We start from the raw sequence: 13,029 nt of genomic DNA, 5'->3' as shown, positions 1-13,029 counted from the left end.
TGAAGTAGATCAGCATTCTTCTAAAATGAAGAAAGAGAAATCTGGAAGAGTTAGTCACATCACCACTTTCAGCCCTAGGAAACTCACATGGGCTGCAGAAGAAGCTGTCTTCCTGACCCTCCCCACAATGAAGTCACAGCTGAGACTAACTTCTCCCTGGCTGGCTTTACCCTCCTTGTCACATGCACTGTATGTGAGTAACAATAAAAGCACAGAGGTTTGAGTTTCTCTATCTAGAAAAGGATGCAGTTTGGAAAACATATGAAAGCTATGCACAGAGCAAAGGAAATGAAAGAGATAATCTGTCCCATAGGCTTCTCCAAAGGAAGGAAGGAAGGAAGGAAGGAAGGAAGGAAGGAAGGAAGGAAGGAAGGAAGGAAGGAAGGAAGGAAGGAAGGAAGGAAGGAAGGAAGGAAGGACCATGAATTTCCACTAGCAGGGGGATTAGAAAGGATATTTATTTCAATTAATAGAACATAAAAATTGTTTCTCCCAAGCTCTGCAACTTACCAGTTTCCGGTTCCTCAGAGTCCAGAGAGACTATCACATTTTCTGTGTGTTCAGTGGTTAGTTGTAGCTTGATTTTTCCGCCTTGCCCACAGTCAGGACAAACCTCTGTCACCCGCCAGTCCCACAGCCGCTCAGACCCAACCAAGTAAACACAGACACTAATATTGCTTTCAAACCGTATGGCCGTGGCAGGCCTCTTGCTAACTGTCCTTATCTTGCTAACTGTGCTTTTATCTTAAATTGATCCATTTCCATACATCTATACCTTGCCATGTGGCTGGTGGCTTACTGGCATCTTCACATGCTGCTGGTCATGGCAGCGGCTGCAGTGTCTCTGGTCATTGCGGCGGCTGCAGCCTCTCTGGTCATTGCGGCGGCTGCAGCGTCTCCTTCTGCCTTTCTGTCCTTTTATATCTCCTCTCTGTTAGTCCCACCTATCTTTCCTGCCTAGCCACGGCCGATCAGGTTTTATTTATTAACCAATCAGAGCAACTTGACATACAGACCATCCCCCAGCACAGCCAAGTGCAGACCATCTCAAACACCTGCACTCAGGCCCATGGTCCTAATCATCCTCTATACGGACCTGCTGGGTAACGCCACAAAGAACCTGAGAATGGGCTCCCACAGGACCTACAGAACATCCCACAGCACTTCCCCTTTCTTTTTTTTTTAAAAAGGAAGGTTTTAACTTTTACACATCTCCAAAGCCAGCTTGGTATATTTGGGAATTTGGGCGTAGCTTCTCTTAACTACTTCCTGCTGGAGGGGGGCGCTGTATCTTATGGGGATGCAAAGAAAATTTTAGGATCATGGAGTAGTCCGTGAGACCGTATCGTCTGAGCCAGTTGCCTTGAAACGATTCTGGATGTTGGATCATCTGGGCCATGGTGTCATCGGAGACCTTTCAGGTGGTCTTGGCTGGTCAAACCTGATGTATCTTAATCTGGAACAAATCCATAGCCTCTGGCTTTCTGTAGAGACAAAAGCAAAGTCTCCTTTCCAAAGTAACACATCCTTATATCCAAATTTTAAAGTCAAGATATCTTTAATATATACATATTGGTTTAACTCAACATCTTTTACGATCAAATGTTTTTCTGCAGTTAAAAATCCCAAAGACAATATAATCCAAACTCTTTGTGTGATATCCATCTTTACATGGCTTATTTTTTATATTACTTTTACTTTCTCTTTAAAGACTTTATTTTTTTAAACTTTCTATTTCTTTATATAACTGTCTATGTTCCTTTTCCTCTCTCTTCCAAGCCCCAGGAACCCGCCAGTAACTCAAACCGGCGGCTGCCGCTCATTTGAGAGAGAGAATTAGGAACTGTGGGGTGTTTACCGACGTCACCGTTCCTGGAGAACTTACCGACGTCACCGCTCCGTGTGTTGAGTTCTGAATCCTCTTTACCACCACGCGAGGATTCTTCTCAGATCACACTTTATTGGAGCGCCTCTTGGTTAAGGGACTTTGTCTTTATTTGTCCTTTTTCTTTAGTCCCTCTTTTTTTTTTCTTCCCTTTTTTTCTTTAGCCCTTTTTTTCTTTAGCCCCACGTTCGGGCGACAAATGTAGCTTGATTTTTCCGCCTTGCCCACAGTCTGGCCAAATCTCTGTCACCCGCCAGTCCCACAGCCGCTCAGACCCAACCAAGTAAACACAGACACTTATATTGCTTGCAAACTGTATGGCCGTGGCAGGCCTCTTGCCAACTGTCCTTATCTTGCTAACTGTGCTTTTATCTTAAATTGATCCATTTCCATACATCTATACCTTGCCATGTGGCTGGTGGCTTACTGGCGTCTTCACATGCTGCTGGTCATGGCAGCGGCTGCAGTGTCTCTGGTCATGGTGGCGGCTGCAGCCTCTCTGGTCATTGCGGCGGCTGCAGCGTCTCCTTCTGCCTTTCTGTCCCTTTATATCTCCTCTCGGTTAGTCCCACCTATCTTTCCTGCCTAGCCACAGCCGATCAGGTTTTATTTATTAACCAATCAGAGCAACTTGACATACAGACCATCCCCCAGCACAGCCAAGTGCAGACCATCTCAAACACCTGCACTCAGGCCCATGGTCCTAATCATCCTCTATACGGACCTGCTGGGTAACGCCACAAAGAACCTGAGAATGGGCTCCCACAGGACCTACAGAACATCCCACAGCAGTTAGTTGTCTGCAGCCTATCCCCACATGCCCTTCACTGGCATTTCTTAACTTATGAAGCGTGGGCAGGGACCAGCACCACTAGCTGATGGCTTCTGAAGGTAAATTGAGAGACAAAACTGTAATGAGAAAATATGGGTAGATACTTTGTAGCAATGAGATAGCATCCGCTAAGATATGAAATTAGGGTGGAACTCACTTCTAAAGATCCTGAAATTATTTTTAATTACCGAAACTCAGAAGGCATTTATAATACTTGTATTTGGTATATGACAATCACAGATGCTAAAAGGGTTTATAATTAAAATGTGGAAAGAAAACGTCCATTCTCAAATGACATGTTTGTGAAAGTACACATATGTAACGTGAACGCTGACACAGCTAGTCAACATGAATCTTTACATTCAAAAATAAATACAGGCTTAAAATTAATGCAATATAATTGGAAGATTCTAAATTAGAGAAACAAATCCTACAATGCAAACCCCTCATTGCCCTTTGTGCAGCAAAGTTCCTATACCGAGGGCCTGTCAGAGCTCAGCGTCTCCTCTGCAGAGGCTGAAAACCTCCCTGAGCCCCACTGCTCCTCCTCCCACAGCCTGCCTGGGAGCCGACCACCTTCTGATTCTGCACTTGGGTGCAGAGCACTTACCCAGATGGACATGGCAAGGAAGGACTCTGCCTGAGGAGATCTGCGCAGGCTTGGGTTACTGGTGCATTTAATGCCTTTCTGCAGCCTACAATTCTAATGTCTGTATGTGATTAAGATCCCACTGGGGAGCCCAGAAACATGCCATCCCTGGTGGGAATTTTGTCTGCCGCTTGGTTTTTACTGTATTGCATCCTAGACAACATCAAACTGGGGGTAGGATGGTGGGGGCTGGGCTCAAACTTTTCTCATAAACTCCCATGACACATCTGCCAGAGGAATGAAAGGGTCACATCACATAGGCAACCCAAACTTTGCTCATTCTTAACTTCATATGTAATTGGTCTCTGCCTGTTTCAGACTTTTTAATTTCTCTGCCTTAGGATGAGGGGCTTTGGATGCTCCCATGAGTTGCCTGTGGCTCTGAGAGTGTTCTCTCCAGTGTTACGGATTAAGAAACATCCATACTCTGCCCAAAGCTCCTAGCATTCGCCTTTCCCTCTGCCAGTCAATGTCGGTACTGCTCTGATGTGTGATTATCATGCCTCATTGTGGCTTTTATGTTCTTCACCCAGTGACATGAAAGAAGACTAAACCTTTCCCTTGCATAGTTTCCATATGTTCATTTGGGAATTTTTCAAGGTGCTTTTATTCTTATTTTTAGTTTTGGTTTTATTGCTGTTGTGTGATGGCCTGGACTCCCTCCTGTAACTCACACTGACCTTGCGCTCACAATCCTGTTTCAACCTCAGGATTGCGGATTTGAGCCACAGGCCCTCTGCTAACGTGTTTTATACATCTTACTGTTGTGTGGTTTCTTTCTAGTCCTCCCCATTCTCGACGTTCTAAGGGTTCTCTCACATCACCTTGTTAACCTTGTTAAACATTATTCCACTTGGCAATGTGCAGCTTGCTCAGGCTCTGTGACTCACTCAAAGTGTGGACAGGACATAGAACAGGTCTTCTCCAATCTTTCTCTTCCCACCAACCAGTTTTCAGTTTTTTCTTTAGATTTACATGTAAGTGTCAGCCGTGAAATTACTAGATTGTAGGTGTGAGTGGGTTCATATTTGTGACATTACCTCACTTTGAGTGATAGATAACACTTTTACTGTGTTACTGTGTGAAGTGTGCCTCTGCGTGTGTGTTCACCTGTGTGAAGTGTGTCTCTGAGTGTGTCTATCTGTGTGAAGTGTGCCCCTGAGTGTGTCTATCTGTGTGAAGTGTGCCTCTGAGTGTGTTCATCTGTGTGAAGTGTGCCCCTGAGTGTGCTCATCTGTGTGAAGTGTGCCTCTGAGTGTGTTCATCTGTGTGAAGTGTGCCTCTGAGTGTGTTCATCTGTGTGAAGTGTGCCTCTGAGTGTGTTCATCTGTGTGAAGTGTGCCTCTGAGTGTGTTCATCTGTGTGAAGTGTGCCTCTGAGTATGTTCATCTGTGTGAAGTGTGCCTCTGAGTGTGTTCATCTGTGTGAAATGTGCCTCTGAGTGTGTTAATCTGTGTGAAGTTGCTTCTGAGTGTGTTAATCTGTGTGAAGTGTGTGACTGTATGTGTTCCCCTGCATGAAGTGTGTCTCTGCAGAGGTAGTGGTTTCATTTTAAATATGTAGAGATGCCAGAATCTGACGTTCTCATGACACTTATTGATGCTACAGCTAGGTAATTATCTATGTCTAATTCACTGTTTGAATTTTCATGTCTTCACCCCATAAAAGCACTTTGTCTTTTGTCTCTATCGATTTGACTCCTCGAAGCTCTGTCTTTTGTAATTCATTGCGTTTGTGCTGGGACTCGTGTCTCTCACTGGCATGGTAAGATGTTCAAGCTGTTCCTCATGTACCCAGATTGACTAACATTCCTCAGCATGGGGAGGCCATGTTCTGATCCCACATCCTGACACCTCTAGACAGTGGCTCTTCCTACCTTTGACTATTTTAAATCCAGCTATATGAGCATCATTGTGTAAATAACAGTATGGTTCTCTGCATATATTTTTCCTCCATATGTATGTGTTCCAGATCATGTGATAATCTATTCTCAAAACAGTGTTTCCTTACATAGTTTTCCAAAATATAAACAACTGTGGCAACTGAATAATTGAAAATGTCATAAACTCTAAATATTTAAAATAATGGACTGTGCCACAGAGATGACTCAGCAGTTAAGTACACTGCTCCTTAGAAGACTCAAGTTTGATTACCATCACCCACACTGGGTGGCCCACAACCGCCAATAACTCTAGCTCCAGAGTATCTGATGCCTCTCACTTTCATGGGCATCTGTACCCATGTATACACACAGAAACACACGCACATACATACACACTCACAAAGGCATGCACACATGAACATATTCACATGGTTAAAATTTAAAAAGAAGTCCTTGTTTAAAAAAATTTAAAGCAATGTGCTAACCCAGATCAAGTGAGAGTCACCTCACAGGTATCCTTGGATAACCCACTAAGAAATATAAATTTCATGTGATATCTGAGGGGCATGCAGTTTAATTTTCTTTATATAACCTGCCGTCCACACAGAGTAAACAGATTCAACAGAAAAGGGATGTTCCCGTCACGCCATGACTCTCAGCTCTCATGACAGCAGATTGCTTATATTAGGGGATCATACCCATCACTGAATAATCAAATATTTACTGTCCTCCCACACATTGATCTCAAGAACTTAAGTAGACGCTTTTCAGTACTAATTAACACAAAAGGACTGGCTGCGGCATAGCAATGGGACACGAGAATCTGGACACAGTAGAAGATCGAGTTGTCCTTGAACCTCATTCTCAAGTGGAAGATAACAGAGTCCAAAACGTAGAAAATCACAAAGAAGCTCATGAGCAGCAGGATGGTCCGGGTGGCCCTTTGCTCTGGAGATGCTTTTGGAGAAAGGCTGGTGCTGTGAAGATGCTGAGACTGCCTCTTGTGCCTGCACAGGAGAACCACCATGTACCCGCTGGAGAGGCCCATGAGACTGATCAGGAAGGCTTCCCTGAAGGCCAGCAGTGTAGAAAATGTGCTTCGTCTAAAGTAGCTCATGGGAAGAAGTGAACAAGACTGAGTGACATACATAAAATGGCCTGAGGTCAAATTGGGGGTGGCAGTAATTGATATTAAGAGATGACTGCTAAAAAACATATAGACGATACATAGGACAATAAGGACACATGAGATGTGATAGGGAGATTTATGTTTGAACTTCACTAAACAAGAGCTTCTGGAGCTGAGGGTGATGGCCCAAAGGACACTCAGCAGGCATGTAGCACAAAGGGAGAGTCCCCGCAAAAACCTGTGCAAATAAATAAGGAATTGGCATGTGGTGGAATCCCACCTCCCCTGAGATACAAACATGTCGGCAGCTATGAGGCTCATAGTTATAAGCATCATTAATTGGATTAGGGACAAGAAATCAATGGAGAGATCAATGGGCTTAGGTCTGTGCCCACCAAAGAACATGCAGAGGTGGAAGAGGAAAAGAATGCTGTTAGCTGAGATCCCAACACTCACTTCAGAGAACAAGGTGATTTTTATGATTGTGTTATTGTGGAGTGTGTTAGCTTTATTCATTGTATGTGGATAGTCAACAAATAGCAAAAGTCTGAGGAAAAAAGAGAAAATTCTTCATTATAAACACCACAAATACTGCCTTGTTCATGAATGCCAAACAAGATTGAGCTGGCAACAAGAATTCAATTCATCCCAATTCTATGACATCCAAATAGAACTCCCAGCTCACGGCCCATCAAAGCATCCCCACTGTCCCTACGGTCCTAATGCTTCCCAATCAAGACTGGATTTGTGTACCATTGTGGGGCTACCTCAGAATATAAGCTTTCTTGTACATTAACCATTAACCAGTTATAACAAACATTTCTTCTCCCATTCCATGAGTTTGGTTTGTTCTGCGGCTAGAGCTACATATTACTTGGTTTTCATCTGCATCATCTTGATTACCAGACACACAATAGCTCTACCTGTTTGATGAATTTGGATGAAGAAAATTTTACACAGCCTGAGAGATGACCTTCCCAAGGAAAGGGTGCCTATGGGCTCCACACCACAGGGTCATTGTACTTCAGTGTCCTTCTTATTTATTCCTTCACTGCCAGTCCAAATCTTCTTAATAAACCTCAAGAACAAATGCTTACCAGTTTGAACTCTGAATCAAAATCCACCCCCTATCTGCCATTTCCTCGGAGTGTGGTTCTGAGCATTCTGAGATCGAGCTCTAGTCTCTTATTCTGGAACAAGTGAACATTCGTGTGCCTGTGTCAAGAAGACCCCAGGTGTGAAAGAAGATGTATACACACCAAACATGGAAGTGTTTTCGGTACAGACTGATCTCTACAGACATGTCAGCTGCTGGGTTTCTCATACAGTACCTTGTACATGTGGCCTGGGAGAATTAATGCAGCTCTGTTGATGACTGATCAGCTCTTTCCCAGCCTGAAACAGAAAAGACAAAAATAACTAAAACAGTAGAATGATGGAGCAGAGTTCGCTTTCCACAGAGTTTGAAATCTAGGTCTTTCTCTGAATTCTAAGTGACTCTGCACCCACCTATGACTGTAATCTCCTGCCATGATGAGTAGCCTCCAAGAAAAGACCCCAAGATCTGATCAGTGTGAACGTTCTCTTACTTTTTCTCTTCTGGGATATTTAATCAGTGTGGTAAATAAAACTACAATTATAATAGACTCAAGGCCATTTCATTCTAAGGTCATAGTTAAATGAGAAGTCTTGAAGGATTGGCTCCACAGGAGTCTTAAGTTTCCATCTCTTTCAGGGAGCAGGGGACTTCTCCCAACTTTAGAGAAGCCAACCCAAAGTAAGTGAAAGAACTCAGAGAGTACTTCATGTAGAATTCATCCTTTCCTTTAAGGAACTATCATACATATGAGGTATATAATATTGTAAAAAAATCCCCAGATTCATAGTAAAGTATTATCAACTGAAAATCAAGGGTATAGAATGAAATCATTTTATAGTTATTCAGACCATGTGGTACTGTAATATATTAACAAGAAGCAAAGATGTTTTAAATGTTCTAAATATTTGTTCTTAAATCCACAGATAAGTGTACTCCTCACCTCTTATCAAGAAAACTTCTCTTTGCAACAGACAGAGACCAGAAAACCTTGACTGGTCAACATGTAGAATTGTAGGTCCCAGTCTCAGCGGATCCATCCACCAAAGAACTCCTGTAACCAAGGCTCAGAGAACATGGCAGAGGAGGGGAGGAAACATCAAGGAGCCAGGATCAGGGAGTAGAGGGGGTGGGAAGACTGAAGAGCCAGGGGACTGAGGAGTGTGCTGTGATATTGTGCCTCCTGGTAGTGTTAAGAAGCTACACCAATAAAATATTACCAATATGACTGCCAAACCATGAGCTTAACAAGGACAGCAACAATCAGACGTGCAAACAACAGGAAAGCCCACCCTTCACCCCTACACAGAGAGCTATGATAAACTAAGGGATGATAAGAGCAGGAGAAATAGTCTTCTCCAGGGAAGAGTACACCGATTGGTTGCCCAAAACCAAATGAATGGCCTTGAAAACATACACACAAGTAACATTATACAGACTGAACAGGTTGCATTTGTGCATTTAAGACTATATATGGCTCCCGTCTGGACAAGAGCTCCCAGCTCCCATCCTGCCCCAGACCTCCCATCTGGACAAGAGGTGAGTGCCTGGGCTCAGACCCAGAGAGGCCTGCCCCTATATCCCATCCCTGGGCACCAGCCATTCTGGGAAAGACCTGCCCAACTTGGCCCCAGGTTCTGGCCATCGGGCAGGATCCCCTCCACTCCCACCAGGAAGGTTTGCCTTCTCCAAGACCCCCGGAAGACCCTGCAATCTCCACACCCTGCCCTCAAGTTCATCTGCCCGAGACCCCAGCCACTTCCTGAGACTTAGAGACCAGCCCCCAGCTCCCTTCCTGCCCCGGACCTTCCATCTGGACAAGAGCTCCCATCCTGCTTCGGACCTCCCATCTGGACAAGAGCTCCCATCTGGACAAGAGAGAAAGGCTTCCTGAATCTGTCAGCTCTGTCTGGACCAAAAGTGCTGATAAGACTAAAAACGAATCCACAAGGAGATGGGCAGATGTCAAGGCAGAAGTACATACAACAAAATAAAGAGCAATACAGCATCACCAGAACCTAGCCCTCCTCCAACATCTAGACCTGAACATCACAAAATGGAAGAAGCAGAAAAAAGCAACCTTATGAATAACATTATGAAGAGGTTAGAGGCTTACTTATATAGAAGAAATCACAAATGAAATTGAGGAAAAGACAAACAAAAATGGGAAGAACACTATAAAAAAAAAAAACTAGAGGAAAGGACAAACAAAGCAGAAGAAAACAATAAATCCCTGAAAGAAAATCATGAAAAAGCAATGAAACAGATGAAGGAAACAGTCCAAGGCCTGAAAAGGGAAACAGAAAAAAATGAAGAAGACACAAACAGAGGGAATGCTGGAAATAGAAAATGTGAGTAAACGAATGGGAACTTCAGATGCAAGTATAACCAACAGAATGCAAGAGATGGAAGAGAGGATCTCTGGCGTTGAAGATACGGTAGAAGAAATAGATTCATCAGTCAAAGAAAACACTAAAGCCAACAAAGTCATGACCAAAAATGTCCAAGAAATTTGGGACACCATGAAAAGACCAAACCTATGAGTAATAGGGATAGAGGAAGGAGAAGAATACCAACTCAAAGGCACAGAAAATACATTCAACAAGATCATAGAAGACAACTTTCCCAACTTAAAGAAGGAAATGCCTATGAAGATACAAGAAGCCTATAGAACACCAAACAGACTAGACCTCCCAAAAAAGTCCCCTTGCCACATAATAATTAAACAACTAAACATACAGAATAAAGAAAGAATATTAAGAGCAGCAAAGGAAAAAGGCCAAGTGACTTATAAAGGCAAACCCATAAGAATACCACCTGATTTCTCAATGGAGACGTTGAAAGCCAGAAGGACATGGACAGATGTAATGCAGACACTAAGAGACCATGAATGCCAGCCTAGACTAATATACCCAGCAAAAGTTTCAATCATCATAGACGGAGTGAACAAGACATTCCAAGACAAAGCCAGATTTAAACAATACTTATCCACAAACCCAGCACTACAGAAAGCACTAGAAGGAAAATTCCAACCTAAGGAAATCAGATACACCCTCAAAAACACAGGCAATAGATGATACCACAGCAGTAAACCCCAAAGAAGAGAAGTATACACACACTACCACCAAAAAATAACAATAATGAACAATCACTGGTCATTAATATCTCAATATCAACGGATTTAATTCACCTATAAAAAGACACAGGCTTACAGAGTGGATACTAAAGCAGGACCCATCTTTCTGCTGCATACAAGAAACACACCTCAAATTCAAAGATAGACACTACCTAAGAATAAAAGGCTGGGAAAAGACTTTCCAATCAAATGGTCTTAAGAAGCAAGTGGGTGTAGCCATCCTAATATCCAGCAAAATAGACTTCAAACTAAAATCAATCAAAAGAGATAGAGAAGGGCATTACATACTCATCACAGGAAAGATCCACCAGGATGAAGTTTCAATTCTGAACATTTATGCCTCAAACACAAGGGCATCCACATATGTAAAAGAAACATTACTAAAGCTTAAACCACATATAAAACCCCACACATTAATAGTGGGAGACTTCAACACCCCATTTTCACCACTAGACAGATCTCGCAAAACAAAACTTAACAGAGGGGCAGCCGGCAGAGACATTCAGGCCCAGCGGCAGCCCACAGAGGTAGACAGGCCCGGCGGCAGAGACAAGCAGACGCAGGTAGGCCTGCGGCAGCGGCCCGCGGAGGTAGATGGGCCCAGCAACAGCCCGCTGAGGTAGACGTGCCCAGCAGCGGCAGCCGACAGGGATATTCAGGCCCGGAGGCAGCCGGCAGAGACATTCAGGCCCAGCGGCGGCCCACAGAGGTAGACAAGCCCGGCGGCAGAGACAAGCAGACGCAGGTAGGCCTGCGGCGGGGACCCGTGGAGGTAGACGGGCCCAGCGGCAGCAGCCGACAGGGATATTCAGACCCGGCGGCAGCCGGCAGAGACATTCAGGCCCAGCGGCAGTCCACAGAGGTAGACAGGCCCAGCGGTGGAGACAAGCAGACGCAGGTAGGCCTGTGGCGGCGGCCTGTGGAGGTAGACGGGCCCAGCGGCAGCCCGCTGAGGTAGACGTGCCCGGCGGCAGCGGCCGACAGGGACATTCAGGCCCGGTGGCGGCCCCCAGAGGCAGACAGACCCAGCGGCAGCTGATAGGGACATACAGGCCCGGCGGCGGACCGCAGAGGTAAACAGACCAGGGACGGAGACGAGCAGACGCAGCTTGGAACAGGGACACCCCTAACCCCAACATCTGGGGAAGAAGCTATCTCCGTGGGTCAGAATCAGAACGAATCTGAACACTCCATCAGAGGACAACCCAGGGCCCAGCTGCTGATCCTGTGAAACCCAACAACTTGGAGGTGTTGGTGAGACTACCCTGCTCAGCTGAAACCCATCTGGGAGAGGATTCAGATGCCTACAGTTTAAAGTCTGAAGAAACAAGATCAGCTGAGGAGTTGACAAATGAACAAAAAGTGACCTGAGAACACAGAAGAAGGCGCTACCCAGACACCAAACCAGATCACCAGAATCATAAGTATATAATTCACCGATCGAAATCAGCTGCCCCTGAAGAAATAGCCCAATAGCACCAATTTAACCAAGAACCACTACTAAACCAAGACTAAAAATTAGAACAAGAGAGGCACTCTCAGACACAGACACCACCTGCACCTCACAGAGGAAAAGATGAGTAGACGCCAGTGCAAAAATACAGGCAACAACATAAAGACCTATATGGCAACATCAGAACCTAGTGATTCTACACCTGCAAGACCTAAACATACCATGACAGAAGAAACAGAAGAAATCAACCCTAAAAATGACATTAAGAAGATGATAGAGGCCCTTAAAGAAGAAATAAAACATTCCCTCAATGAGGAAATAAAAACTTTCCTTAAAGAGGAATTGAAAAACTACCTTAAAGAGGAAATAAAAACTTTCCTTAAAGAGGAAATAAAAAACTCCCTTAAAGAGGAAATAAAAACTTCCCTTAAAGAGGAAATGAAAAACTCCATTAAAGAGGAAATAAAAAACTCCCTTAAAGAAATGGAAGAAAAAACGAACAAAAAATGGGAAGAAATCAAAGAAAGCCAAGAAAAAGCAATTAAACAGATGAAAGAAACATTCCAAGATCTGAAAAATGAATTTGAGACAATAAAGAAAACACATGCTGAGGGAATGCTGGAAATAGAAATCCTGACTAAATGAACAGGAACTACAGAAACAAGCATAACCAACCGATTGCAAGAGATGGAACAGAGAATCTCTGACACTGAAGACACGATAGAGAAAATAGATTCGTCAGTCAAAGAAAACAATAAAGACAAAAAAGTCCTAACACAAAACGTCCAGGAAATTTGGGACACCATGAAAAGACCAAACCTAAGAATAATAGGGATAGAAGAAGGAGAAGAATACCAACTCAAAGGCACAGAAAATATATTCAACAAAATCATAGAAGAAAACTTTCCTAACCTAAAGAAAGAAATACCTATGAAGATACAAGAAGCTTACAGAACACCGAATAGGC

General features: G+C 43.9%; 1 protein-coding gene across 1 annotated transcript; it reads right to left on the bottom strand.

Annotated features, from left to right (window-relative positions):
* Positions 1–3,385: 3,385 nt before the first annotated feature.
* LOC102903197 (vomeronasal type-1 receptor 44-like) lies at positions 3,386–7,765 on the bottom strand. Its single transcript, XM_076566063.1, has one exon. It carries the CDS (start codon positions 6,891–6,893, stop codon positions 5,961–5,963), a length of 933 nt encoding a protein of 310 aa, XP_076422178.1. The 5' UTR covers positions 6,894–7,765; the 3' UTR covers positions 3,386–5,960.
* Between the last annotated feature and the right edge of the window lie 5,264 nt (positions 7,766–13,029).

The sequence above is a fragment of the Peromyscus maniculatus genome, chromosome 3 (assembly GCF_049852395.1).
Source record: "Peromyscus maniculatus bairdii isolate BWxNUB_F1_BW_parent chromosome 3, HU_Pman_BW_mat_3.1, whole genome shotgun sequence".
In the NCBI taxonomy this organism is placed as follows: Eukaryota; Metazoa; Chordata; class Mammalia; order Rodentia; family Cricetidae; genus Peromyscus; species Peromyscus maniculatus.
This window is presented reverse-complemented; position numbering and strand designations above follow the sequence as displayed.

Coding starts and splice junctions, on each gene's coding strand:
- LOC102903197 (XM_076566063.1), bottom strand. CDS start 6,893: ATGAATAAAGCTAACACACTCCACAATAACACAATCATAAAAATCACC.